At 46.2% G+C, this 21,287-nt stretch overlaps 1 protein-coding gene across 2 annotated transcripts in view; it reads left to right on the top strand.

Moving 5' to 3' along the window:
- LOC147635525 (serine/threonine-protein kinase STY13-like) overlaps window positions 1-20,778 on the top strand; it is a 40,565-nt gene extending 19,787 nt beyond the window's left edge. For both annotated transcript variants that reach the window (XM_086802856.1, XM_086802855.1), the window contains one exon: window positions 20,199-20,778. In XM_086802856.1, the coding sequence (XP_086658982.1) occupies window positions 20,199-20,544 (346 nt within the window). In that variant the 3' untranslated portion in view covers window positions 20,545-20,778. The remainder of the gene's footprint in view (window positions 1-20,198) is intronic.
- Window positions 20,779-21,287: the final 509 nt, after the last annotated feature.

The raw sequence follows: 21,287 nt of genomic DNA, 5'->3' as shown, positions 1-21,287 counted from the left end.
ATTCATGTTCCCTATTGTGCACCGTATGAGTTTGCTCATCCTGTAAAGCATTGGAAGCATGCATTTCATTGTCCCTGCCTCTTGTGTTAGCATCTCCAACATTCATTCTATGGCTGTCCATAATGTTCTAAGTGTAGAGATAGCTAGTGTTCACGGTGATCGTCTCTCACGATAGAAGTGAAAGAGAACCGTATGCTCTTATACCAATGTAACTTGGTTGAACACAATGCTAATCAATACGCTTAAATACACTAAGATTTGATGGACACTTGCTCAAATATAAGAAATAAATTGCTGAATTGACAAGAGACACACAATGAGCCGGAACGGCCGACCCCTCCCTCAAATAAAGTATATTGATCTTGGGAGAATCAAGTACATAGTGTCATGGGCATTTCTGACCAGATTTCCATACCAATGCATATGAATATAGTATTGCAAACAAGTGGTTGTCGATGTAGACTTGCAACCCACACTACCCTCTCAAGTGCCCATGTTCCCTACCATCTGCTCGCTATTGTTCCACCAACACATGGTAGCAACAATCTGCAAGAGAGCACGTAGGACAAGAGAACACTGTGATCTTGTAATCTGGTTCCTCCCTCCTGCTTACTTGCTCCCATATTTAAGCATAAAAGCTTACCAATAGCAAGTAGAGTCGATGACAGCGGAAGTCTTCGCGATGGAAGTCCTTGGAGTGTTGAGATCTTTGATTTGTCACCTTTCTTCGCGACAAAAGTCTTCAAGAGGATAAAGGGAACCTTGGGAAAGCTTCCCCTATGGTTCAACTTGAGAAAGGAGGGCTGAAATTAGGGTTTTCATCAAAAAGATCAGAAATTACAGCAATAAAGAGAGTTGTTTTGCTGAATTTCAGTCATTGGGAGTGTGTAGGCAAAAAATGCAGCCCAACAGCCCTCATGAAGGAGGCGCCAAACTCTAGAGAGAGGAAGAGGTGTGAGGTGGTGAGTTGTCCTGTGTAGGTGGCAAGCAGGTGCTTTGTGGAGCAAGCTAGAGTGGACACATGGCTGGTTACTCCCTTTGTACAAAGGGGATAAGGTCTGGGCGGTGGACATTGGGTTATGTCCACCTCGGAACATCAGTGTGTGTGAACACCGGGCTGGTCATAATTTAGGACAAATAAAGTGCTGGCCGACTGCTGGTCGGCCAGCCGACTGGGCATAAATATCATCAATGCTGCGTCGCTTGTTCTCCATGCAGCCGACAGCATCCCTCCACGTCTTCCATGCCCTGCTCCAAGTCCAACACTGGCCAAAATTGCTCTTCATGCTCCAAAACCTGGTTCTAGTCATCTTTTCTTTGGTTGCTCCCTTCTGGATTAGCTCCAGAGAATGCGCTTCTCCGATAACTATGGGACTTAAGGGTATTTAGATTGAGGCGGCTAGAGATTTCCAACAGGATAGCTAGTTGGTTCATTGGCAGATGCTATTAGGAGTGCTCAGGATAGAGCATGGTTATATTCTAATAGGCGGTGTTCACGGAGGGAGTTACCCACTTGAATGTTGTGTTGTTTGAGAGTACGCAAGAGTTCTGAGACGTTACGATTGGGGGAGATTGGGAAGTTATCCCCCCAGGTACGGGGCATTCTGTTGTAGGTTGTCTCAGTGATTTCAGGTTTTTCAACTTCCTGAAGAGTTGGGGGATTGAGGGGTCCTCAAGAGCTTGAGTAGGTTTTGGGTCTCTCTTGTTTCCATGGTGATTGTATGGAGGAATAGCAACTTCGATTGAGCTGATTCTTGGATACCTAGCTATGTGGTTTCGTTAGACATGTATGAACTTGATGTCGGAGGTAGATGTTTGAGATGGCTATGTTTCCCTTGCTTTCTTTCCAAGAGTGGAAATGTCTTAAGAGGAGAAGTATGTTACGTACCTAACGAGGGAAAGCAGGCTGATACAGGTGGCTAAGCCTGCCGCCAAGCTAAGGAGGAGGGAATGTCACATGCACCGTGCACTGGAGTGCTATGTGACACACTGGCTCTACATCATTGCATCATTCATCAGTGGGATTTACCTTTTTAGGAATATATTTTCGGCTATAATAAGCCACTGGGCATCCTTCCTACTGGAGGACAGCTCCTATGGCTAGATTGCTAGCATCGGTGATTACCTCGAAAGGATCATCCCATGAAGCCAATTTGAGAACTTGAGACTCAGAGGCTACTTTTTTCATTGCATGAAATGCCTGCAGTGCTTTGCTTGTGAGGGATACCTTTTGACGACGCGTCTTCATGTCCTTGAGCAGATCGGTGAGAGGTGCTACAAAGTCGGAAAATTTGTCCATATGGGTACTGTATGCTTGGCAGAGACCCACAAAAGAGCAGATCTCTTGCACATTCTCGGGAACATCCCATTCGAGAATTGCCCTTTACCTTTTCAGGGTCGAGGCTAATCCTGTCAGAACTGATAATATATCCCATGTAATGGATTTCTTCTACTCTGAATTCTCTCTTCTTTGCATTGATGTAGAGTGCATTGTCTTGCAAAAGTTGCAAGACCTTTTCGACATCTTGCACATGCTGCTCTGCGGGTGCAGAAAAGATGAGTATATCATCTAAAAAGATGAACACGCACTTTCCTATGAGCTCCACAAATACCCAAGACATCATCTTGTTAAATGTCGCAGGTGCATTGGTGAGATCGAATGACATCACCACAAACTTGTAATGGCTACGTTCAGTCCTGAAGGCTATTTTTGGAATGTCAGCCGCCGTAAAGATCTGAACCTAATGATAGCCACTTTTGAGATCTATCTTTGAAAAGAACTTCGCACCGTTGAGTCACTCAAGGATATACTCAATCCTGGGCATTGGGAACCTATTCTTCACTGTGAGCTTGTCAAGAGCCCTGTAGTCCACGCATAATCGTGTGGACTTGTCTTTCTTTTGCACAAACAAGATAGGTGCACCAAAGGGCGAGAATGATGAGCGGATAAATCTAGCGCGGAGTAGCTGGGAAAGCTGTTGTTCCAGTTCACTCTCCAGTGCCTTAAAAAGGCAATAGGGAAACTTACTGGGTGGTTTTGTCCCGGGGACCAACTCAATGTGATGATCCTCAGGACGACTAGGTGGGAGCTGCGGTGGAAGATCATCCTTTAGCATGATGTTATGAAAATTGTGCTAGGAGACCATCCAATTTTAGCTTTAATGGGTTGCTGACTGAACAACAGATTGCTGGCTACGGACATATATCAATGCACACTTGGCTCCTTTTCTGATAGCTCGTTGGGCCTGGATGTGTGAGATTAGGGGAATACTTGGAATGCTCCTAATCCCGTGAATTAGGACAGGCTTAGGAACACCATCAACAATCTGCCTCCAATCAGGAATGGGTGCATATGTCAAAATACGTAGCGGAGATGAATACCAAATCTGAGACCACAAGAGCAAGTAGAGTGCAGAAAATAGACAGCACAAGAGAAGGAGAGAGATAGGCGTGTAACCCTTCTATATACACAAGATCCTGAAATGAAAACAAGATACAATGGTGTGGGGGCCATGGGGCCATTTTATATGGCCCCATACATGCAGTCGGCCTGTTGAAAAAGTAGCCGACTGGGCCTACATGTCCACGACCAGCTCTATTCACCAGTCAACCAGCTGTGCACAGTCGGCCAGCATGCATGAGAGGTCAGGGACCAGAAGGGGCAGTCGGCCAGCATCTAGAACCTCCTGACTAGCAGTTGGCCAGTATCTGGATCAGCCAGGGTGCAAAAAACTGCCTCCCACACTTGGTAAAAATAGGGAAAAATGGGAAAAAAATACGAGGAGTGAGGAAAAATGAGAAAACACCTACAAAGGGCGGGCACATCCACAACAGAGGCCCTGGTGTCTTATAAAGACAGGAGATGACTTCTAACACCCCCTCTCAGCTCCTGGCTGTGAAATCAACCCTAGGGAGCTGGAGTGCCGCCTGAGCGTAGCCTGAGGTAGAGACTTCGTGAAGAGGCCCGCCGCATTGTCATCCGTCGAACAATAAAGTAGCAAGATGTCACCAGCCAAGATCTTCTCACGTACAAAGTGATACTGTATCTCTATGTGCTTGGTCCGGGCATGGAAGACCGGGTTTCGAGCAATAGTTATACAAGTCTGGTTATCACACTGGATGACTGTTGGGGTAAAGGCATTATGCCCACCCTTGTAGTGTGTACAAGCCCATAAGTTATAGTACATAGTACACTTAGTACTTTTAATGTACTAAGTGTACTATGTGTACTAGAGCAAATATACATGTGTGATAGGGGAGTCACACACACACTTGATGAGTTGACTTATCCCCACATGTCTCTCTCTCTCTCTCTCTCCCTTCTTCTCTGTGTATGTCTCCCACATGAAACCCTAATTCTCTCCCTTCAACTGGTATCAGAGCCTGCTGGACTGCCTGGACCTGTCCGCCTTCGAGCTACTGTGGATGGACCTGTGTTCACCTTCGAAATTTGCTCTGGACGGACTTGCTTGTGTTTGCTTGTGAAATCCTGCCTGTCGCTGCACAGTGGGCCGGCGAACCTGGAAGAGCCACGGGCAGAGCTGTAGCGTTGGAAGTCGCCGTGTGTGCAGAACTAGTCGCCTGTGTGCAGAACTGGCCACGTGTTGCAGCCCCTTCGCTTCAGCGACGACTGGATATCAGGTGAAGCGCAGGGCTTGCATGTGTGTGTCCAAGCACGCAAGGCTAAAGGTCGACAGCCTGTGCGTGTGAGCATTGGAGAAGTGCGCCAGCCTGTCTGCGCTTAAACAAGCAAAATTCGCCACCATCGTCACTTGCAGCCGCAGCTATTGCTAGAGCCAGGCCTGCCCTCGCCATCACCATCACTTGTGCACGTGTGTGCGCTTACAGGACCAGAAGCGATATTAAAGCCGCCGCCATCCAGACCCCGTTCACAGCCGGTCACAACTACCTGCTGCTGAGAAGCTGCGTTGGGCCACACACGTGTCTCTGACAGAGTCGTCTGACTCTATCTTCACGGTGAGAACCTATGCCCAGCCACAGCTTACCGTTACCGCCACTGAAGACACCAAGGGGCAGCGCTCGTAGCAGTTCTTCTACAGCACGCTTGAGGATACTCACGCGTGAGGAGTCCTTCATCTGCACAAATTTTCTGCAGCAGCATCAGCACGACCCTCCCCTTTCGTGCAACAGAAATTCGCCTGAGGTATTTGCTTCAATTTTGGAATTTTCATGTCCAATCATCAATTGAGTAGGTACAATCATCAATTGAGTAGGTACAGATCCAAATTGCTCAATTTTTGAGCAAAATTGGCAACATTGGGTGACATTGGTCACATTCAGGATCAATTTGCAGGAAATTGGATGTCAAAATTTGGGGCTTTTGATGTAATTGTGCCATTGGGCATTCATACATGCTGTATGATGTGAGCAATCTCACAATTGGGGCAAAATTGCAGGAAATTGGAGTGCAAATCAAAGGGCTTTTGTGTCGATTGGGTTGATTTGCATGTAGGCACTGGCATTTGATGCTTTGGGCAATGTGTTGATGCCTGTCAAGCACTCAATGTGCCTGTAAATCAAGGGGCTTTTATGTATTGGATGTATATGTGGCCAGGGGGAAGCACTGTGAAGACTCCGGATGCCTTCATGTGCGTTAATGTACCATGTATGATCAGAAATTGATCTTGAATCAAGGGGCTTTTCAAGATTTTATGCTTGTTGAGCTTGGCAAAGCAGCAGGGAAGACTTTTATGCCTTGAACCCTCAGAAATCCACTTGCAGTCAAGGGGCTTTTGCTCAATTTCTGTCCGGGACTGTTGTATGCAGTGGTGGGGACTGTAAAAGTCTGATTTTCACTCATTTGGACAGCCAGGAGAGCATTTATTGCTGCTGTACTTGCTGGTACAGATTTGGTACAACTTTGTACAAGTTTTGGCATGGCTGTACATTGATTTGAGTGAGGAAAAGGTTCATTTTCAGCTGCTGTACTTGCCGGTACAGATTTGGTACATCATTGGTGAGCACTTAGTACTGTTGTAGAGTACTTTGGAAGGGGAACAGAGCACATCTAAGGTGCTGTCCTAAATCTGCAGCAACCAGATTTTGGTGATTTTATTACATACAGTGGGAGTAGAGTGGGAGATGGGAGAACAACTGTGAGCACTTTGTGTGCTTTGGTGCAGTGTTTGCACATCTTGCAGGGAGTCAGGCATTGACAAAGGTTGCATATTGCTATGGCAACCACAGGTGAGAGCTCTTCATTGCTTCACATCAAGAAGCTTGAAGGCTCACATAATTATGACATTTGGCAAACCCAGTGCTATAATGTGTTGCTCGAGAAGAAGCAACACAAGCCTATCAAAGAAAGGGGTGTAATGGCCGCTTCTCTTACTGCTGAAGAATGGGAAGATATGGATGAGCTAGCAAGATCTACCATCATGTTGTCTGTGTCAGACACTTTACTTTTCAGCATAAGTGAAGAGAAGACAGCTTGGGGAATGTGGCAAAGATTGCAGGACTTGTATGCCCAGCAAAGTGCTTCAAGCAAAGTGTATTGGTTGAAGAAACTCATAGGTCTTCAAATGAAGGAAGGGGCGTCTATGACAGCCCATCTAAATGAGTTTAATGGTGTTGTCAGCCAGGTCATCAATCAAAAGTTGGCAATGGACGATGAGTTCAAAGCCACCTTTCTCTTATGCACTTTGCCAGAGAGTTGGGACACATTCAGGACAGCCACTAGCAATTCAAATGCTATGCTGTCATATGCAGATGTGGAGGGTGCTCTCCTTCAAGAGGAGATGAACAGAAAGAACAACTCTGTTGGAAAGTCCAATGCAATGAATGCACGTGGGAGATCCCAGTAAAGGGGTAAAAGCCAAGAACGGGGAAGGAGCAAGTCCCGCTCCAAAAAGGACTTGGAATGCCATTATTGTGGCAAGAAGGGACATATCAAAAAGCAATGCTACAAATGGAAGAATGATCAAAAGGAAAAGGGCAAAGGAAAAGACAAAGACAAAGATGAAGCCAAAGATGCAAAGCCAAAGGGCAAAAGTGGAGTCAAGATTGAAGAAGTCAATGTGTCACATGCAGGTGACAGTGAGGATGAAGTCCTATTCACGTCTTCACTTGATGCCCATTCACTCCTTGCAGGAGATGGTCATGGTATGCACTCATGGATCATTGATTCAGGTGCCTCCTTTCATGTCACAGGTTGCAGAGACTTGTTTGTCAGGTATACTGCTGGCAATGAAGGAGTAGTTTATTTGGGTGACAACCATGCATGCAAGATTCTTGGCAGAGGTGATGTGAGGCTTGTGTTTTCAGATGGCTCATAGCTTATGCTCCATGATGTCAGGCATGTACCTGAGATCAAGAAGAACTTGCTTTCTACTGGACAGCTTGATGATGCTGATTATGTTACCACATTTGGTCGTGGAAAGTGGAAGATTAGTAAGGGCTCACTGGTTGTTGCCAGAGGCTCTAAGGTGGACACTCTTTACTTCATGCATGCTGGTGTTTGTCACCATGTTAATGTAAATGCAACCGAGCTGCCGGAAATCTCTATGTGGCATAGCCGGTTGGGACACATGAGTGTCAAAGGAATGGAGCAATTGTCTCGTTTTGGTTACTTGCCTTCTCTAAAGTTCTCAAGTTTTCAGTTTTGTGAGCATTGTATATATGGCAGGCAACTCCAGTGCCCCCACAAGAAAGCTCTTGGACAGAAAGATGCTCAGTTAGAGCTTGTGCATACAGATGTATGTGAGATGCCTCAGCTTTCTTTGGGAGGGGCAAAATATTTTGTGTCCTTTATTGACGATGCCACATGCAAGGTGTGGGTTTATCCTCTTCGTTTGAAGAGTGATACATTCTCAGTGTTTGAGAAGTTTGTTGCTCTTGTTGAGAATCAAACTGGCAAAACACTGAAGGCTTTGCGTTCCGACAATGGTGGAGAGTATATGTCCAAACAGTTTCAGGACTTTTGTGATGCTAAAGGCATCAAGAGGGAGCTCTCTACTCCTTATGATCCTCCACAAAACGGGACAGCAGAGAGGATGAACAGGACCATTCAGGAGAAGGTCCGTTCTATGTTGTCACATGCTGCATTACCTCATGGTTTTTGGGCTGAAGCTGTTATGACAGCCGTTCATCTTATAAACAGGTCACCTAACATGAGGCTTGGTGGGAAAGTGCCAGAGGAAGTATGGACAGGGAAGCCTCCGTCCTACAAGCACTTGAGAGTGTTTGGTTGTGTTGCGTACGTGCACATACGCAGGGAAATACGCACCAAACTTGATCCTAAGTCTCACAAATGCATATTCCTAGGATATGGTGACAGAGGTGAAATGGGGTATAGACTTTGGGATCCAGTGAATAGAAAGATTATACGCAGCAATGATGTCATTTTTGATGAAACATGCATGTATAAGGAGCCTGCAAGGCAACAGGAGCCTGGCAGAGTCATCTTTGATGATGATGGACATCATGGACAACATCCAAGGGCTGTAAATCAGCCATTACAGCAACAAAACCAGCCCTTAAATGGTGCTGAAAATGGTCCAAATGGACAGCCAGAGATGGCAGAAGATATCCCTATGGATATCCCACAGTTAGAGGAGATACCGGGCATGATCTTTCAACCTTATGGCATGGAACAGGAGCCACCAATAGGTGATATGCAGGCTGGACAGCAACCTGCAAATGATGGTCATTGGGTACGGAGGTCCACAAGACCCTCCAGAGCCCCTGACAGGTTTGTTCCAGGGGTTGACTACTTGATGCTCACTGACTGTGGGGAGCCCTCATGTTACAAGGAGGCTTTACAGAGGGCAGACAAGGCTCTTTGGGAGCGTGCTATGAAGTTAGAGATGGATTCTCTGCACAAAAATGGAACATGGAAGTTGGTGCATTTGCCTACAGGCAAGAAGGTTTTGCCATGCAAGTGGGTTTACAGGCTCAAAGTTGCACCTGATGCAAAGCCAAGATACAAAGCCAGGCTAGTGGCTAAGGGCTTCAAGCAGGAATATGGTGTGGACTTTGATGAGATCTTCTCTCCAGTGGTCAAAATGACCACACTTAGAGCTGTATTAGCTTTGGTTGCTCATGATGATCTAGATTTGATTCAGATGGATGTGAAGACTGCTTTTCTTCACGGTGATCTCCATGAGGAGATATATATGCAACAGCCAGAGGGTTATGCAGTGAATGGAAAGGAGAAGCTTGTATGCAAGCTGAAAAAGAGTCTTTATGGGCTCAAACAGCAGGCACCAAGGGAATGGTATCATCAATTTGATACATTCATGAAATCCCAAGATTTCAGGAGAAGTGACATAGATCATTGCTTATACACCAAGAAAGCTTTGGATGGCAGTCTATTGATACTCATCTTGTATGTTGATGATATGTTGATTGCCGGGAAATCTCGTAAAGAGATGGATGCCTTGAAGAAGAGACTGCATCAGACCTTTGATATGAAGGATTTGGGTGATGCAAATCACATTTTGGGTATGCGGATACTTCGGGATAGAAATCAGCATGTGTTGTATTTGTCTCAGAAGGAATACATTGGCAAAGTTTTGCAGAGGTTCAATATGGATGGGGGGAAGAAGACTCGTACACCTTTGCCTCCATATGTGAAACTCAGTGCTATGGACAGCCCACAGTCGGATAGTGACAGGGTTGATATGGCCAAGATTCCGTATGCTTCAGCTTGTGGCAGTCTCATGTATGCCATGGTTGCTACCAGGCCGGACATTGCATTTGCAGTGGGAGTGGTTTCTAGATACATGGCCAAACCTGGCAAGAAGCATTGGGAAGCAGTGAAAGGTGTCATGAGATACCTGAAGGGCACACAGGATATGTGCATATGCTTTGGCAAACAGGATGCATTAGTGCATGGTTACACGGATTCGGATTATGCCAGTCATCCAGATAACCGGAAGTCTACTACCGGTTATGTATTTACATTCACAGGAGGTGCTGTGTCATGGATATCCAGGATGCAGAAGTGCACTGCCTTATCTACTACAGAGGCCGAGTATATTGCAGCCACAGAGGCTTGCAAGGAGGCATTATGGCTATCTCGGTTAGTGGTTGATTTGGGTTATACAGGGGATATTCCATTGTTGCATTGTGACAGTCAGAGTGCCATCCAGTTGGCAAAGAACCCTGTCTTTCATGCAAAGACGAAGCATGTGGATATGAAATATCACTTCATCAGAGAGGTGATAGAGAACAAGCAGATTCATCTTGTTAAGATTCATACGGATGACAACCCGACTGATCTGTTGACAAAGAGTTTACCTCCAGAGCGGTTTGCTCATTGCAGACACTTGATGGGCATTGGATGAGGCTAGTTTCAGCCTTGATATGGCCTTGTATATTATCATGTACATGCTGATTTTTTCTTTTCCTTTACTTAAGGGCACACTGCCTTTAAGTGGGAGGTTGTTGGGGTAAAGGCATTATGCCCACCCTTGTAGTGTGTACAAGCCCATAAGTTATAGTACATAGTACACTTCGTACTTTTAATGTACTAAGTGCACTATGTGTACTAGAGCAAATATACATGTGTGATAGGGGAGTCACACACACACACTTGATGAGTTGACTTATCCCCACATGTCTCTCTCTCTCTCTCCCCCTTCTTCTCTGTGTATGTCTCCCACATGAAACCCTAATTCTCTCCCTTCAATGACTGTGGGCTCCTTCTGTGGAAACCCAATCTCGCCTAGCAGCCTCCGCAGCCACACAACCTCGCAAGCAGCACCACAAACAGCTCGGTACTCTGCCTCTGTCGAAGATAGGGCAAAAGTTGGTTGCCTCTTACTGCTCCAAGAAACTGCTCCTGAGCCGAGGGTAAAACTGTAACCTGAAGTAGATCTCCTCGTGTCTGGATCTCCTCCCCAATCTGAGTCACTCCAACCTTGGAGTCTGACCCCATCCCCTCCTGTGTAAAAGAGTCCTAGATTCTTCGTACTCTGCAGATAGCGGAAGATTTGCAATCTTGCGTCCCAATGAGACTTCAATGGCGTTTGCATAAAAGAGCTCAACAGCCCCACGGAGAAGCTCAAGTCCAATGTGGTGTTCAGCAACCCAGATCAATGAACCAACCAACTTCCGATATTGCGAGGCATCAACTGGCTCACAAGGATCATTAACAGTTAACTTTGTATTTGGGTCCATCGACGAAGTAATAGGCTTGCAGTTCTCCATCCCAAAGGCCTCAAGCAACTCATGAACATACCGCTGCTGAGAGACAAAAAACCCCCTCTGGGTCTGCCAGATCTCCAATTCTAAAAAGAAGTGGAGTAAGCCTAGGTCGGTCATCTCAAACTCCTTTGACAAGGCAGCCTTCGTCACGCCAATGTGCTCCACATGACCGCCGGTGAGAATGAGATCATCCACATAAAGGATGATAATCGTAACCATGCCGCCTTCCCGAAAGAGATACAGGTTGGGATCTGCAACCGATCTCTGAAAACGAGTCCGAACAAAGAAGGAATCAATCTTCTGATTCCAAGCCCTGGGAGCCTGCTTAAGACCATACAAGGCCTTATGTAACGTGTAAACCATCCCTTCTGATCCTCAAACAACAAAGCCTGGAGGCTGCTCAACATACACCTCCTCCTGTAGGTCACCATTAAGGAATGCAGATTTTACATCCATTTGATACACAGGCCACCTTTGAGAAGAAGCAAGGGCAAGAATGGTCCGAATCGTGGTCATCCTTGCTGTCGGTGCAAAGGTATCCTCGTAGTCGATGCCTGGCCGCTGAGCATAACCTTTAGCCACGAGTCTGGCTTTGTGTTTGTCCACCGACCCATCTGACACATATTTGGTCTTAAAGACCCATTTGACACCAATGACTGACCGTTTCGACGCTCGGTACCAACTCCCATGTGTTGTTCTTCTCGATGGCATCAAGTTCCACATGCATGGATTTCCTCCAAGTATCCTATGAAAGGGCTTCCTTAACGGAAGTGGGCTCCTTGTCCCGCATAATACGAGACATCAAAGCATAGTTTATCTGAAGAAGCTTCGCTGTATTGCTTTTGTCGCGGACTTTGTGTGATCGTCGAGGGCCGTCCTCTGTGGTCCACTCGGAGGGTAGCTCCGTGACACTTGATTCCCGAAGGGTGTCCATCAACCACCTGGGTACTCGAACAGATCATGGAGCCTCTTGCCGTTGCGGGGGCTCTACTTCAACTGCGGGATCAACCTCCTGTACTGACTGTGGTTGATCAACTGGAGCAATAGACTGGGAATCATCATTAGACTCCTTTGGATCTCCAAGGAAGTGGCGGCTCCTCGACAGTGGATACTAGAACATGCTCATCAAAGACCACATCTCGGCTGACAACAATCTCATTCCTCTCTGGATCATACAATCTGTATCCCTTGGAAAGAGAATCATACCCCACAAATATAAGCTTGCGGGATTTGGAGTCAAGCTTCCTCCTTTGCTTCTTCGGAATATGTACATACGCATCGCTCCCAAATACACGGAAGTGGGAGACATCAGGTTTTCTGCCAAAGTATGCCTCAAACGGAGTCATATTAGGTACTGAAGTCGTTGGAGACCGGTTGAGGGTATGGACAGCCGTTGCCACAGCCTCTCCCCAAAGTGGAGGAGGAAGATCACGATGCTCCAGCATGGTCCTCGCCATCTCCACCACAGTCCTGTTTTTGCGTTCTACAACTCCATTCTCTGAAGGTGATCCTGTATTGGCCAGTTCCCTCTTGATGCCATGGTTTGCACAAAATCTGAGAAAAACATTTGAAGAGAATTCACCCCCTTTGTCAGCCCTGAGAGTCTTTACCTGCAATCCAGACTCTTTTTCCACCATCACGTGCCAATCCTTGAACCGTGCAAAAGCTTGGTCCTTCTGTGAAAGAAAGTAGACCCACGTGAATCTGGTACAGTCATCAACAAGCAGCATGAACTAGAGAGATCCTCCCAATGATGGTGTCTGCTGAGGTCCACACAAGTCAGTGTGAATCAACTCCAATGGTTTTGAAGGCTGCCTGGAAGCCTGCTTCAGAAAGGATTCCCTGTGCTGCTTACCACGTATGCAAGAACTGCAACGTCCTTGCCTGCTGCCAACATCTGGCAAGCCAACCACCATCTGGTCCCGAAAAGCTCGCCGCAGTGCATCCACATTTAAGTGGCCATAACGGAAGTGCCACAGATCTCCGACCTGAGAACCTGTCAATGAGGAGAGTGCAAAGAGCTTGTAGATACCATTCTCCACACCGCCTTCCCAAACAACCTGGCTAGTCTCATGGTCCCGTAGAGCAACTGAATGCTCCTCAAATTCCATCCGAAAGCCAGTCTTGCATACTTCATGCACTGACAGAAGATGAAAACCAAGAGCAGGGACGTAAAGAACACGGGAGGCATGCTTGCCCCCCTTTTCGTCGGGAATAATCTCCATCCGGTCCTCACTGTGTATCGGAATGGTGGAGTTGTCGCCAATGAAAATGCGACCTGTCTGCCATTTCAGATCCAAAAAGAAGTATCGGGACGGAGTCATGTGCCTGGAAGCACCACTGTCAAGAATCCATTCCCGGGTATCCTTTGCGTTGAAGCCAACTGCCTCCTCGCTCGAAGATGATGAAGCATCTGAGTCCATCATCTCTAAGTGCACAAATGCAGGAGTCTTTGCAGCTGAGGCTGAAGAATCAGCACTCTTCCCAGTCCGCTTAGGACACTTCCTCCAATAGTGGCCTTTCTCGCCACAATCGTTGCAGGACCTCTCGGCCTTCAGTTTCTCTCGATCTGTGTCAGGCTTCTTTTCAGAAGACTTCTCCGGTGAAGCCTTCCCTTTGCCCTTGGTGTTATTCCGGCCTTTTGGCCGTTGGCCAGTTAAGGCCTTCGAACCTCCGCTGTGAGGAGGGTTCGTGAATCGTTCCTCAAGACCATGGGCACAAGCTCCTCCCAGGTAATGGTGCTGAGCCTGCCACTAGTAATCAAAGAAGAGTAGAAAGCGGAATACTGTATCAAGTGGGAGAGCAAAGTAATGGCCATATCTTTTGATGATATCTCCTTCCCAGCGTGGAGGACTTCCTGCTGAAGGGCCTGCAGCTTGTTAATGTGCTCCCGCATCGTCGACGACTTTGCAGGGTGCATAACCCGCATCTGTACTTCCAAGGAAATCCTCTTCATGGGTGATACCCTGTTATAAAGAGAAGCCACGTGCTGCCATATCCCTCTGGCCAGCGTCATATGCTTTACGTGATTGATTACTTGCGGTGTGCAGTTGAGGAAGATAAATGAACGGACCTTGGCGTTGACAAGATCCCACATCTGTGCCTGTGCCTCGCGGTCCTTCCTCGTTGACAGTAACTCCCCTTCCTCTACTTCCGGCCGTGGAACCCCGATAACGATGAAATCAGCAAGGTCATATGACTCCAGCACAGACTCCATCATAACCTTCCAGATGCCGTAATTGTTCTCGTCCAACTGACGGTCCACTGGGAACGTGGGGAGTGTTGGGATCTTCACATGCTTCTCAGCCGTCTCGAACAAATCTGCCATCGCGGGGATGTAACTGAAAAAGGGTGGGTGGGTGGGAAAAAAAACCTTTAAACCTGCAAGTGGCTGTCCAGCAACTCAGCCCACCTTCCTCTTGCTCTTCCTGAACAGTCCCTAACAATCCACCAATCAGCAACGCAACAATCCCCCTCTTGCTCAGAAAACTCCCAAGATCTTTCAAGAGCCTAGGGCTCTGATACCATGTCAAAATACGCAGCGGAGATGATCACCAAATCTGAGACCACGAGAGCAAGTAGAGTGCAGAAAATAGACAGCACAAGAGAAGGAGAGAGATAGGCATGTAACTCTTCTCTATACACAAGATCCCGAAATGAACACAAGATACAATGGTGTGGGGGCCATGGGGCCATTTTATATGGCCCCATACATGCAGTTGGCCTGTTGAAAAAGCAGCTGACTGGGCCTACATGTCCACGACCAGCTCCATCCACCAGTCGGCCAGCTGTGTACAGTTGGCCAGCATGCATGAGAGGTCGGGGACCAGAAGGGGCAGTCGGCCAGCATCCAGAACCTCAGAACCAGCAGTCGGCCAGTATCTGGATCAGCCAGGTTGCAAAAAACTGCCTCCCACACCTGGTAAAAATAGGAAAAAATGGGGAAAAAATACGGGAGTGAGGAAAAATGAGAAAACACCTACAAAGGGTGGGCACACCCACAACAGAGGCCTTGGTGTCTGCTAAAGACAGGAGATGACTTCTAACAGCATACTTCCTAAACCACTGAATGCCGAGAATCATATCGCACCCCAAACGAGGTGAGACAATGAAGTCTTTCTGAAATGTGGCCTTTTGAACCATGAATGAGAATTGTTGAGCCTTATGAGAGATGTGTGCGAACACTAGGTGTGAACCCGTCTACGTCCAAATGATGGGGTACGAGAGTACAACTCATCTTTTTAGCCAACTGAGGAGAAATGGCATCCTCAGAGTGTCACATGCACACCCATCAGGTGTACAGGTGGCATGGCATCATTAAGCATCCATAAACCTTAAGGAGAACATTCAAGCATTAATCCAAATATATACGGAGAGTGGGGAAAAATGAGAAAACACCTAATAAGGGCGGGCACACCCACAACAGAGGCCCTGGTGTATATGTATAGATAGGAGATGACTTCTAACACAGTCCTCATCATCAGCATTCAGCCTATCCCTCTCATCCCGAGAAGGATCTCCATCTAGGATAGCATCATAGATCTATTTAGATCTCATTGTAACCCATTCATCTAATATAGCTGCATTGCATTGCATTGACACTATTTGTCTATCTCTTAAACATCATTAAGTGAAGTTTAGTTAGCCTAAGGTTGTGATTACTACGGTCAATCCCTCACATGTCACACAGAGCTGCCCATATCAAAGAGAGCAATGAAATGTTGTCCCTTTACTGTGCCATAAGCACGAATGAGGGCTTTCTTTTGCTCCTCCACCTTGCCCTCTTGCTTATCGTCAAATACCACTGTGGGTACGGCGTTTAAGGCGGGCAAGAGTTGGATTGCATTGGTGGCCGATGCGGGAGGTGTAGGTGTAGATGTTGCGGTGGCTATTGTGGAGGTAGAGGCTTTGGTGGCTTGCGCAGCCTACCACTAGTACAATCTTTCTTACCATGCCCCACGGTGTGGCAGAAGAAACATTTGTTCTCCCCCTTACATTGCGTTTGCTCTTCTGGTTGGAGATATCCACTAGTGATGACCTCCTTGGCCTTTTCCTCAGGTGTTTTCTTAGGCGTGAAGATTTTATCCTTCTTGCCTCCTGAAGTGCTCTGGGATTCTTTCTTATTATCTTTGCTATTTTGAGTCCCCCCCACCCCCCCCCCCTCCTTGAGATGATTATTGTTGGGTTGTGGATGATTGTTGTTGGGGTGAGAGTCATGTCATAAGACCGTGGCTCAAAATTACGTACAATAGACCTAATATTAGTATCCAGACCTCTAATGAATTGTTTCAATTTATCCTCCTCAGATATACCTAACTGATGTGTTGACGTGATTACTTTATTAGAGTAAGTTAGCATGGGTGACCCATTTTGGGAGAGTTTGTAGAACTTATCCTCAAGGTTGGTCATGTACTGTGGAGGGAGAAACCTTTTCTTTAGGTCGGACACAAAGGTGTCCCATACATACTGTGGAGCCCCTCTGAACGGGTCTACATGTAGACTCAACCAATGTTGCCATCAAGTGATCGCTTTGCTTGAGAAGTGAGGTGCTGCTAGGTGGACTCGATCTTGTGGATCTAAAAGCTTAGCCAAAGGAAAATGTGTGACAAATTGATGAATGAATTGTAATATTGCAGCATGATCACACTTACCATCATACTTATTGAAGTTCGGTTGAGCTCGTATGATGGTGGTGGTTGGGGTGGTGGAGGGACGTGCTCCTTGGTTCGCCAGTGTAGGGAGAAGAGACAACACATTCTCTTGCATAGCGGCGATCAACTGGTGATTTTGGAGTTGCGTAGCCTCACGATCAAGCCTTTCTCGGGTAGCTTAGTCTGCCTGCTTTCGGTCTTCTTCTTCCTTGCGTTGAGCGTCCTTGGCCCTTCGTTCATCCTCATGGCGAGCTTCTTTGGCTTGCCGTTCTTTGTGTCGTTGTTGTTGCATGAGAAGGAACAATTCTGAGAGCTCTTTTGGCTTTTCTGCTTCTGCTTTGGCTTTTTCAGTGCTGCTTTGGCTTTTTCAGCCTCTTCTTTAGCTTTTTTTTTCTTGTGACGCTTCTTCTTTGGCTTCAATTTGTTGCCTTCGCAACCCGTTTTGCTCCAAGAGAAATCTGATGAAGTCTTCATTGCTTGGCGGAAGTGTTTCTATAGGAGTTCTCTTCCCTGTAGAACTCTTCTTCAATATCTTCCTTGTAACTTGGTGACGGTGTCTCTGCTGACATTGTAGAGGTCTGGGTGGTTTTTCCTGACCGCAATTTTACCATCCACGGAATGCTCTCACTTTAGGGTAGCCAAGTTGGGTTACAACCTGCAGCTCTGATACCAACGTAGCATGCACTAGGTTGATCGTCGTAATGTGCAACAAAGCCCTTCTTTATACCCGTGAGCCTATGCAATTCCACTTAGAGAGAGAGTAGAAGAGAGAGAGAAAGCAGATAAGAGTCGACACACTATTGGGTCCCAATTTACCCAGTGAAGCGCCCCCCCCCCCCCCCCCCCCCCCATGCAAGCAGGAGTATTTGCTTATATTTCTTTGGAGAACTTACAATAAAAATGAATGATGACTGAGGACTGACTGCCAGCCGCAAGGACGATGTAGACCAAACACACGCTGATCCAGATGTTGTCCAAGCTCCGTGAAAGGCTCTTCAATGACCACTATGCAATCCCAAAGCTGAGGGATGCACATATGCTGGCTGAATGCTGAAGATGCTCTTCGTGGAGGACTTGGGAATGATGCTGGAACTGCTTGGGACTGCTGCTGAACTTTGCTGATGATGAATGATTAAATGAGGGAACAAGCGCTGCTTTTATATGGCCCTAGGCTGCTGGTTGATCAGCAGAGGCTATTGGCCAGTAGCACTTGGACAAATAATAGCATTAAATGCTATTAAAAATGCTGCGCATGGGAGAAAATACCTTTTTTATGCTGGCCGACTGATAGAGCTACCCGACTGCATGCTGAGCAACCTTTTTGCTGGCTGACTGAATACCCATGCTGGCCGATTGTTGCTGTGAAGCATATGATGCTGTCAGCTGAGTACCAGTGCTGGCTGACTCTTGCTGTGAAGCATTTACTGCTGTCGGCTGATGCTAGTACGCATCTAATGCTGTTGGCTGATGGTTGTGGCAATGGGCTGGCCTTTGGCTGGTCCATAGGCCTGTCTACTATGCAACTACATGCACTAATGCAAATCTACTGCCATGGCGTGACTTCTACATGCATGAACTGATGAATACTCCAAGTGGGTAAGAGGACTGACACATGCAGACTCTCTATGGCTGTGGAGACTGACCTATGTAGCTCGTGCCTGACAGGTCCCGGACTGGGGCTCACAATGGGGTTACGGCATATGATAAAATATTCCTGAAGGGAAATCCTACTAATGAATGATGCACTGATGTAGAGCCAGTGTGTCACATAGCACTCCAGTGCAGGCTGCATGTGACATGTGACGTGTGTTCCAAATAAGCAGTGGATGTGAAAGCTATGTACCTCAACTATGATGAGAATAATGTATGATTCCCTTTTCTTGTTTAGGATGCACATGACCCTCCTGTACATATTGGTTCATCCTTCAGCTTAGGTTCGTTTTTTTCATGTTTTGACTGACATTTTATTTACGAATGGGTGCAGCTCTGACGGGGTTAACCAGGTTTAATGTGTATGTAGTCAGATCGAGTCTAGCCAGATGATGGTTGATCTCTTGCCTAGTGAGATCCAGAAAAGGGATTTCTAGACTGTAAGTAAAGGGGGGTAGATAGTCTATCCGAAGGCTACGTGAGCGAGACCATCTGGTTATGCAGGAGTACCAGGATCTGTTCTGCATTTCCTTTGCAAGGTGTCTGGAGGAGTCTAGTGCCATCCTGGGAGTCGGGAGGCGATCCTGTCTAGTGTATATAGGTGAGATACTTAGGTAACTGTGTGGAAGTGAGCATCTACGACCAGTGGGGCAGGGTTGAACTCAGCCAACATGATCTCCCCCCTCCCCCTTGCAAAGTATATATTGTACTTGTACAAGAATGAAAGTACAAATGGATGTGGCTGAAAACTGTGAAGTTACTTTGCTTGTGCTCTGTGTCTGTTAACGAACTGGCTGGTGACATTCTGGAGAGTTGTCTTCTGCCTGATGGATAAATAGGGGACTTTGTGTTAAAAGTGGTAGGATTTGATAGTTTGGTTTTTTTGCACGTGAGGCATGGTTGCCTTAGCGATGTGCCAAGTCATTAGAAACTCTCTGTACAGCATAAGCACAACTCAGGTCTGCTACAAAGTAGTAAGGGGGGACAGGTCATTTGTCAGCATGTGATGTGGTGGTCGGTGGTTGCCTTATAGATTGTGCCAAGTCAGTATAAGTCCCCTCCCTTTACAGCAAAACCACAACCCAGACCTGCCTGGGGCTGCCCATATACAATGCACTCCTAATGAGTGTTGGTCTTTACACTAATATCATGCCATGTATGATTGCTGTTACCAAGTTCTTGAGAAGACTGCTTATGCTACTGCTTATGCTGTCCAAAGTGAAGGTATTAGCCCTAAATGATGGTAATTAAGTGGTGTGTGCACAGTGTATACAAAGATTTTATAGGGTAAGATTGCTGTTATTGAGTTCTTGAGAAGATTGTCTATGCTGTTCAATCTGATGTGTTACCTCGTAACATGGCTTTAGAAACGATCAATTTTTTTGCATCCACTGTGTTGAGAATTATATGACAAGTTATGGAGGATATGGCAGGTCCTCATGAGCTGTGCACTTAATTGTTCACTTTGTTTTACTTCTAATGACAAATTCTCAGCTGTATCTATACACAATTGGACTGCCCCTCGCAAGGTTTTCATGCTGTCCGTTTTTCTTGTAAAAAGTTTGCAGAAATTTTCTTTAGGCGAAACGTGATTTTTAGACCTGTGGTTTGTTTTCAGTGGAAGCAGGCTTGTGACAGTAATGGCTTAAAGATGGTAGAAAAATATAGGCATTTAAGTTTCAAAGCTAGATTATTTTATACTTTGCTAAGTTGTTTGGCTTTTTTCAGGGAGATGATACAACATCGGTCTTATAATCACAAAGTGGACGTTTACAGCTTTGGTATTGTCCTGTGGGAGCTGGTAACTGGGAATCTTCCATTTCAGAACATGACGGCAGTACAGGCTGCATTTGCTGTTGTGAATAGAGGTGTGAGACCTGATATTCCACCAGACTGTTCCCCAGCTCTCATAGAAATCATGACTCGCTGCTGGGATGCAAATCCAGAAGCCAGACCATCTTTCTCTGAGGTTGTGAAGCTTTTGGAAGATGCTCAGCAAATCATCATGAGAACAGTAGGGACTGCAAGGTTTCGAGGATGTGGTTGTCTGACAAGCCCGCTTACTACTGATTAAGAACATGGCTTATAAGCTCTGTATAATGCGTTGAACCCAAGTGGTATTCTAGGGTTGTGTTTCAAGAATCCTGCATTCTATTCCCCAGTTCCTGAAGCTGGGGAGAGGTTTTTTGTCTGTTTCTTTCCTACAATATTGATAAAGATTTTAGACTTCAATTTATTTATAAGGTGTCTCTGGATCTCTTTGCTGTATGAATTAGCATGCAGGTGAACACTTTCGTTTTGCTTTTACTAAGTTTTAGGTTATGTGTTCATTTTGCATTTTCAATTATCTAAGATATCTTATTTATGCATAATCTGTAACAAAAAAGAGGTCATCCTGGTGCAGCGGTGCCAGCCTTGAGAAATTCTGCAACACTGCTTAGTGAGTTTCTTTTGACTTTCTTGTGACCCTTATGCAGAAATGCAAACAGCCTTTTCCAGGCAACTACTAAAAACTAGTTTCTGATGATACCTTAATTGTATCAGTGATTTTGAACTTGTGTTTGTCAGGTGGTTAAGCACTGGTTGGCTTAGCTGTTTTTGTTGGCATGCAGGATTGCCTTCACAAGAGAGGTAGACACTATAATTATTTGGAGTGTACAGGTAAGTAATTTTTTTGGAGTGTACAGGTAAGAGAGTAAGCTTAAGTGAGAGTTGACTTACGAAAGGAGCTGTACTCCCTATGCTATTTTCATTTCGTCTTATTGGCTTTCAAGCTCATGGTGCTTGTATGTTCAGTCTTGCTGCTCTATGTGATGG

Source organism: Cibotium barometz, chromosome 9 (genome assembly GCF_041138505.1).
Source record: "Cibotium barometz isolate CiBa-2024 chromosome 9, ASM4113850v1, whole genome shotgun sequence".
NCBI classification, from domain to species: domain Eukaryota; kingdom Viridiplantae; phylum Streptophyta; class Polypodiopsida; order Cyatheales; family Cibotiaceae; genus Cibotium; species Cibotium barometz.
This window is presented reverse-complemented; position numbering and strand designations above follow the sequence as displayed.